This window comes from Zalophus californianus, chromosome 13 (genome assembly GCF_009762305.2).
Source record: "Zalophus californianus isolate mZalCal1 chromosome 13, mZalCal1.pri.v2, whole genome shotgun sequence".
Classification (NCBI taxonomy): Eukaryota; Metazoa; Chordata; class Mammalia; order Carnivora; family Otariidae; genus Zalophus; species Zalophus californianus.
This window is the reverse complement of record NC_045607.1, coordinates 61,294,320-61,303,027: the sequence shown is the minus strand read 5'-3', so window position 1 is coordinate 61,303,027 and position 8,708 is coordinate 61,294,320. Positions and strand designations below refer to the sequence as shown.

The following is an 8,708-nucleotide window of genomic DNA, read 5'->3' as shown; positions in this document are numbered from 1 at the left end:
AGTGAAATAGAGTAGCTTTGAAACTCTCATAAGCTGATATATTTGCCAACACCTTGGAAATTATGAGCAGTGCACAGATAAAGTTTTATGTACTTCTGTACATTGAATGATGCCAATCCAGTGTTAAGACTGTTCATAGGTGTGGACCCAATAACAGGAAAAGTAAAGAGAACTATTTAAAATAATAGTTTAGTTCATTTCCCAACTTGGTTTATCATTTCCTCTTTTTTTTAAATTTAAAATTGTTTAGTTTTTTTTTTTTAATTATTATACCAGGTAAGACACAGAACTTGTTCTCTTCTCTGAGAGATTTATTGTTCCCTGTGGAGCCTGAGAAAGCGGCCACAACACTCAAGGCCAAAGAGTAACAACCCACATTTGTCTTTCAGTTCTGTAGTATTCTCAGGACTGAAGTCTGTCAATGTCCATTTGTCTGTCCAGAACATCCATAAACCCATGCTTGTTCTCGTGTCCTGGGGACATGGACAGAAGATGACTTCACAGGCAGTACTTTCAGTCAACACGGAAGGCCTTTCCTTTGGGGTCTGAAAGGATGACTACACCCCAACAAGCAATGCCTAGGGAAAAAAACAACAAACAGCACTTTACATGGATGTTACACCTCAGTTTACTAGGTGCTTTCATATATGTTACCTTATTTAATCCTCACAACACTCCTAGAAGATACATCACCATTACATTCTCTTATTAAGAGTCAAACTCAGAAAAGGAAAAGAAAGTTCAGAGGAAAAAAAAAAAATCGGTTACCTCCTCAAGCAATAAAGGGACTTAAGGAGAACTGATTTGGGGAATCTAATTAAAAAGGTAAGAAATCTATAAACCTAAAATTCTACCCATTCAACTGGCTTGAAGAGTAAAAAGAATTACTACATTTTACTGTAAGATACCTTAACAATCAATTATCATAATAACCACATAATTATTATTGCTACAGATAAGGACTGTGGGCCACTTTACCCATGGTACACCTAGAATGTGGGCTTACAAGTCATGCCTAAGATGTGACTTCAAAGCCCTAGTTCCTAACCAAGATCATGTACTCTCACTCAGACTTTCTCCAGCACCTGGAGGAAAAAAAAAATGGGGTCTGGCGCCAGCTGGGTCACATCCTGATTATCTGACCTTGAACATAATACCTCTTAGTCTTTGTGCCTTAGTTTGTTCGGCGGTAAAAAAGGATTACTATAATCATACCTATGTTTAATAGCCATTGTTAGGATTAAAAAGATTTAAGCTAGTAAAAGTTCTCAATACTGTGATTTTTCTTTAATGAGGAAAGCATCCCAACAACTTCCTCTCCCCGCCCCTGCTTCTCATTTGGTGTACCTCCGCCACGTGACCAGCCCCGCAACCCGCCCACGTGGCTCCGGCCCACTTCTCCCTCTCCCCCTGCCCAAAGTCCCTGCGTTGCCCCGACTCTCACTGATGCCGATGACCATCTGCGTAATAGTCCCTGGACCAGGGGGGTATCCCAGCTTCATGGGCTTCCGCGCGACCCAGTACACGTACCCGCCCGCCCCTATCAGCCCCGCCCCTGAAAGCACGCGACAGCTCCAGCAGTTATTAAATAGAGGGGCTTCCGCTGGAGAGGTCGGCGCTCCAGGTGCAGGGCGGAGCAGGGACTCGGCGGAGTTGGTGGCCTCAGGAGGCGCAGGGACCTTGATCTGCTGTAGAGGCTGGGACAGGAAAGAACCCATGTTCAGGAGCTCGGCTTCAGGGAGGCTAGTCTATGGACGGAACTGACGTAAAAGATACGGCCGGAAAGCAGAGCGCCGGCGCACTGCACCGGAAGCAGCTTGAGAGTCCCTGGGAAATGTAGTTTAGGCCTGCCTCCAACGGGAAAAGATGGTGGCGGGCCTTACCTTGGGGATTTGTGTGGCAGCAACCTTGGCCTTACTTGGGGCCATCTATCCCTACAGCCAGCCGCTATCACTTTCAGGATTATGACTTAGCCAAACTCCTAAATGTCTCAATTCTTAGTTTCCTTAGAGGAGGAGTCTGGGTTTCTAAGTTTCTTCCCTTGAGCGTGTCACTTCACCTGTCTGAAGGTGTGTAACTCAAAAGAGTTAAGTTTTATATGTGCTTAACTATATACTACACACTTTGCTAAGCGATTATCTGCATTATGCAATTTAGTCTTCCCAACCCAATGAGGTATCATTTTCCTAAAAAATGATAAAACTGGTTAAGTGACATTGCCATAGTTGAAACCAATACCTGTGTCAATACAAATTTCTTATATGTCACCTGTACGTATTGTCGATGCAAAATGAACAAACATTTCTTTTCTTTCTTTTTTTTTTAATTTTAAAGAGAAAGGAAAGTTTTATTCCAGTACAAGTTAGGATAGCTGCCTGGGGTACACAGTATTCACAAAGAAGAGAGTGTTCTGGGGAAGAAACATTCCGTGCAAGGTTATATATGCTTTTACATAAAGAATGACATCATGATGAAGAACATTCCAGAATGTCACAGACTTTATCTTAGTGTTTAATATATTGGAAGGGTGTATGACTTTATGAGAACTGGGGAAGTTTCTTTTTTTTTCCCTTGTGTTCAGAATGCTCATTTTTGGTTATTTTGTATTTTACTTATTATTTATTTATTTACTTTTATGATTTTATTTATTTATTTGACAGCGAGAGACAGAGAGAGCACAAGCAGGGGAAACAACAGAGGGAAAGGGAGAAGCAGGCTCCCTGCTGATGTGGGGCTCATTCCCAGGACCCTGGGATCATGACCTGAGCATAAGGCAGACGATTAACCAACTGAGCCACCCAGGCGCCCCTTATCATTTATTTTTAAACAAAGAAGGCCAATGTGTGCTCCGATATAGAACCCATGCTTTAAGGTTTTGTCAAATCATTTTGACCTTGTTAAATGTTAAAGTATAGCTTCTCTGGGAGCTCAAGAGCAGGAAACATTCAAAGTTGAAAATTCCCTTTATCAATGCTGTGAGGGGACTACATAAATATAATCAAGGTATTAAAAATGGGTTTGAATTACCTGGATAAATACTGTTTATTTCTTTTTTTTTTTAAGATTTTATTTATTTATTTGAGAGAGAAAGAATGAGAGATAGAGAGCACGAGAGGAGAGAGGGTCAGAGGGAGAAGCAGACTCCCTGCCGAGCAGGGAGCCCGGTGCGGGACTTGATTCTGGGACTCCAGGATCATGACCTGAGCCGAAAGCAGTCGCTCAACCAACTGAGCCACCCAGGCGCCCAATACTTTTCATTTCTCTTTAGTTTTTTCCTAACGTCATGATCTCGATTTTGTCATCCTCATGGTATTGTTTCTATTCTGAGAGCCCTGGAGATAACTCAACTCAGAATCAGGCTAATGGACTTGAAGAGTTAATATAGGATCTGTTCTTGTAGATTTACATTCTTACCATCCCTTTGGAATAAATTTTTAATTTTGATTGCTTCTTTGCAATTCAACTGCTATAGCATCCATTCCCAACCCATTTCACCTTCCATTTCCTTTGGGTAGAGTTGCATGTGTATTTTTTTTTTTTTTCTGGTTGTTTTCAGGGGATCACTGTCAAGAAAAAGGCATTTAGAGTTCAGAGGTCAATTCTGTCAGAGGAGGTGGATGAAAACAGGATTAACTTCAGGTTTGAATTTTTCTCCTTTAGAGTGGCTTAAAAAATTACATGATAAAAAATAAATTCATTATTCCATTTTCTAAAATGGGATGTGATTTTGGGAAGGATTGAAAAAAAATAAAGGTATGGATAATAGGAGAAAAGAAAGTAATAGGAAAAAATGCAATCATGAGAACACAGGTTGCCTGCTGCTTAATTTCAAAGACCCGCTCCATTTTATTCTCTCTCTCTCTCACCCCCATGTATTGTCCAGTAGAAAGACAAAGGGTTGGGAAATTTGGGTTCTATAGCGGGCTCTGTCACCATGAGTCAGTCATATGACATAGAAAACATTATTTATTCTCTCTAGCCTGTTAGAGAATGTTTGTAATATGGAGTTTTGGTTACCTCCTGTTTGTAATAGGAGATTTGGAATAGGTGAAATCTAACACTTTTTTCCTAACTTGGAAGTTCTATTATTTACTAAATACCTCTTTTCAGTTAGTGTTTTGCTAAGTTCCATACTAAATGAATTTAATAACATTTCACTTAGAAATTCACAATTTTTAGCTGATTTTCGCTATGCCTGATTCAACATTCTATAGTGTATGTGATTTCTCCTTATTTATGTGAAAACAAGCAAACAAACAAAAAACATCATTTGACAGTGGTTACCAAACATTTTGATTACACACTTCTGTGGATAAAAGTTTGAGCACATGCACACACAAAAAAGGTTGAGCACACAATAACAGTTATGCATGCCTATTTATTATTTACAAATTTTATATTACTTTATAAATTATGAGGATAAGATAATATAATAGAAATATAAAGTTTAATATTTTCTCATGTCTTGATATATAGGCTTGTGCATCTCCATGGACACCATGATTATCTGATATGTGACTTTATTAAGTCATCTTTTATCTAAAAGCTTACCTTCTTTATTGTGCATGTTACATAAAGATGCCAGGAGAGGACATGTTTAATTCTCTAAACAAGTATTATTAAAATGGCCTATGACACATTTTCCAAACAACAGGCAAGATTTCAACTACTGTTTTTTTAAAGTACCTTCCAAAAGATGTGTTTCTTTTCTTATGATTGCCTCAAATAAATAATTTCAGCTTGTTTGTTATTGCACATAGCACATGTTGAAATTGAGAGGTTGAAATGAGATTGAGATATAACTTTGATGGGAAAATTATTAGAAATCTTGACACATCTTGAGATAAATGAAACAGTAGGGTCTGAGGATAAAGGTAGAGGTTAATGAAAGCAATCAAAACTATATTTAGAAGAAGATGTGTGCATTTTGGGGGAAAGAAATAGAAGGAGAAGGTTGAAAGATTACTTCATTCTCTCTATTGTAACTATTTATTATTTATTTCTTACTACTTATTTTCTCTATAGTTCATTTTGGCACTTATGACTCACAACGTCTTACGACCTCTCCTATTTATTTATAAATTTTAAAACTGCAAAAGCCATAAAAATTGTCCTTCACACTCCTGTCCCTCTGTCACCCAGTTCCCCTTCCCTAACACAGCCAGTTTTATCAGCTTCTTGTATGTCTTTTCAGAGATGTCTGTGTATGTGTGTATATTCTTTCCTCCAGTGACTTTGGAGGTCATTCCATATCAGCCAATATGTAAAGTGCTTTTTTATGTGTTTGTAGGGCTCTGTAGTATTCCACTGTATGGATGTGCTGTATTTAACTGGTCTCATATTCATAGACATTAAAAGACATTTAGGCTGCTTCCAGTCTTTTGGTATTACAAATAGTGCCACAGTAAATAACCTTGTACATACATCATATCACAAACATGTAAGTTTATCGGGCGCCTGGGTGGCTCAGTCGTTAAGCGTCTGCCTTTGGCTCAGGTCATGATCCCAGGGTCCTGGGATTGAGTCCTGCATCAGGCTCCCTGCTCAGCGGGAAGCCTGCTTCTCCCTCTCCCACTCCCCCTGCTTGTGTTCCTGCTCTCACTGTCTCTCTCTGTCAAATAAATAAATAAATAAATAAATAAATAAATAAATAAATAAATAAAATCTTAAAGAAAAAACATGTAAGTATATCTTAGAATATATTTCTGAAAGGCTACAGTATTTATAAACTTGATGGACATTACCGAATGGCCTTTCACAAAATATGTACCAATTTACACTCTCACCAACAAGTGTGAGATCTGTTTCTCTATCCTATTCCCCCAAATAGTGAATTTAATCTCTGTCAGTGTGATAGGTAAAAGTGGTTTAATTAACTTTTTCTTGTTATTAGTGATCTTCTTAATATATGTTTAAAGACAATTCATACTTCTTTTTCTGTGAACTGTCCATATTTTTTGCCCATTTTTTTCATTGAATTGTCTTTTTCTCACTGACTTCTAATAATTCTTTATACATTAGAGAGATTAACATTTGTCTGTGATATAAGTTCATAATTTTTTCCAATTTGATATTTGCCTTTTGACTTTGCTTGTACTTTTTACCACAAACATTTTAAAAATATTTAATTGAATTTATTTATTTATTTTTATTATGTTATGTTAATCACCATACATTACATCATTAGCTTTTGATGCAGTGTTCCATGATTCATTGTTTATGTATAACACCCAGTGCTCCATTCAATACATGCCCTCTTTAATATCCATCACCAGGCTGACCCATCCCCCCACCCCCTCCCCTCTAGAACCCTCAGTTTGTTTCTCAGAGTCCATAGTCTCTCATGGTTTAGCTATCTTTCTTTCTATAACTTCTGAGGTTCACATCATAATTAGAAAGGCCTTCTACTTTCTATGGTTTCCCCTTGTATTTTGATCTTTTCTTTAAACACTTAAAATTTTAATACATTTGGAATTTCTCCTATTATTAGGTGTTAGGAATGTAATCAGCTTTCCCCCTCAATCCATTTTTCTCAATTCTATTTATTAAACAATCCATCTTTCCTTACCTTTTAGAAATGCCGCTTTCTAAAATGCCATGTATAGATGTATGTCTATTCCTGGACTTCATGTTCTGCTCCATGATTTGTCTGTTTATTTATGTGCCAGTATCACCGTATTTTAATTACTAAAGCTTTGTGATGTGTTAATACTTGGAGACAGGTTCCCCCCATTCCAGATTTTCTTGGCTATTTTTACATGTTTATTTTTCCACATGAACTTTTGACTTAGCTTGATTATTCTGACAAAATGATGCTGACATTTTTATTACACTTGTGTGAAAATTGTAGGTTAATTTAGGGAGAATTGACATCTTTATGATGTTGAGTCATCCTATGCAAGGACATGGAATGCTTTTTCTTTTGTTCATATCTTATTTTGTGTTCATCTGTAACATTTTAATATCTTTTTTATAATGACCTCACACATTTCCTCTCAGATGCTTTACCTTTTGTGCTGTTATTGAAAATAAGGAATTTTTTCCTTCTGTTGTGTCTTCTAACTGGTTGCTATTTGAATACAAGAAGACTACTGATTTCCAAATATCTTAACATTGAATTATTAGTGCCTTCTGATGAACTTTTGAAATGTGATTGATAGCTTTCCTTTTGTGCAATTCTTATTGACTTTGGGGATTACCTTTATACCCATTTCATAAACAGAACTTGGAAGCATTCCTTCTTTGTACTCTAGAACAGTTCAAATACCATTGGAATTATCTGTTTTTTAAAAAGTTTTGTTAGAATTTCCCTGTGATATTGTATGGTGACTAACATAACATAATAGAATAAAATTAAAATTAAAATAAATTAATTAAAAAAAAGAATTTCCCTGTGAAATTGTCTAGTCCAGGCACTTCATTATTTTGGTGGGGGAAGCAGGGGCTGTGGGGAAGGAAGTTCTTTGACACATTTCTTTATTTGTATTTTAGAAATATGTTTAAATTTTCTGCTGCAAATAGTTTTGGCAAATTATACATTTCTGGAATATTATCTAGTTCATCCCAGTTTTCAAGTTTACTTGCACTATAATGAGAAGAGTAGCCTCTTACAATTCCTTTAATTTCTTTATAACCTGTGTTGAACTTATAAATGCTAATATATATGTGTGTGTGTGTGTGTGTGTGTGTGTGTGTGTGTGTATGTGTATATATTTATATATAGTCTTTGCTGATGTGATTAATTAAGGATCTTGAAATGGAGTGATTATGCTGAATTATCTGGGAAGGCCCTAAATACAGTCACATGTATCTTTATAAATACCATGCAGACAAAGCGTACACACAGAACAAAAGGCACTGTGACCAAGAAGTGATGCGGCTATAAGTCAAGGAATATGGGCAGCCACCAGAAACTGTTAGAGGCAAGGAACAAATTCCCCCTTAGAGCTTCCAGGGGGAGCACAACCCTGTGAACACCTTGATTTCAGTTCAGTGATACTGATTTCAGACTCCGGTCTCCACAACTGTGAGAGAATAAATTTCTGTTGTCTTAAGCCACCAAGTTTGTGACAATTTGTTACAGCAGCCACAGGAAATTAATACTTGTGCTTAATTAAACCTTTGTTCCAGACTCTGCACTCCGAAGAACCCAGAGACAGCAAAGTATAACACTTTATTTTCTTTTTTTTTAATTTATTTATTAGAGAGAGAGAGAGCGAGCGAGCAATAGAGCACAAGGTGGGGGAAAAGCAGAGGGAGAGAGAATTCCAAGCAGACTCCCTGCTGAGCATGGAACCTGACACAGAGCTTGATCCCATGACCCTGACATCATGACTGGAGACAAAATTGAGTCAGATGCTTAACAGACTGAGTCACCCAGGCACTCCAACACTTTTTAAAATTTTTCTTAAGGAGTTTGTGCTACTCCACAATTTCCTGACATTGAATATTGTTGTGAAATATTCTGAGGCCAGGTCAATTTAATCTCTGATATAAGTGACTAGATCTTTTTGCCTAGATGCCTGAGTGATTTTCTTTTCTTCTTCCTTCCCTTCTCTTCCCCCCCTTCCCCTCCCCTTTCCTCCCCTCCTCCCCCTCTCCTCCCTCCCCTTCTCTTCCTTTCAGGTTGTTGAAATCCAATAACATTTTACCAGGATATATATCTTTGTTGACTATTCTAGTTCAGTTTTCCAGGCATAAACAATGAT

At 37.4% G+C, this 8,708-nt stretch overlaps 1 protein-coding gene across 1 annotated transcript; it reads right to left on the bottom strand.

Annotated features, from left to right (window-relative positions):
- Window positions 1–298: 298 nt before the first annotated feature.
- On the bottom strand, window positions 299–1,755 carry DMAC1 (distal membrane arm assembly complex 1). Its single transcript, XM_027615618.1, has 2 exons — window positions 1,445–1,755; window positions 299–578 (listed from the first exon to the last, which is right to left on the bottom strand). The coding sequence occupies exons 1-2, from the start codon at window positions 1,716–1,718 to the stop codon at window positions 514–516; spliced, it is 339 nt and encodes a 112-aa protein (XP_027471419.1). The 5' UTR covers window positions 1,719–1,755; the 3' UTR covers window positions 299–513.
- Between the last annotated feature and the right edge of the window lie 6,953 nt (window positions 1,756–8,708).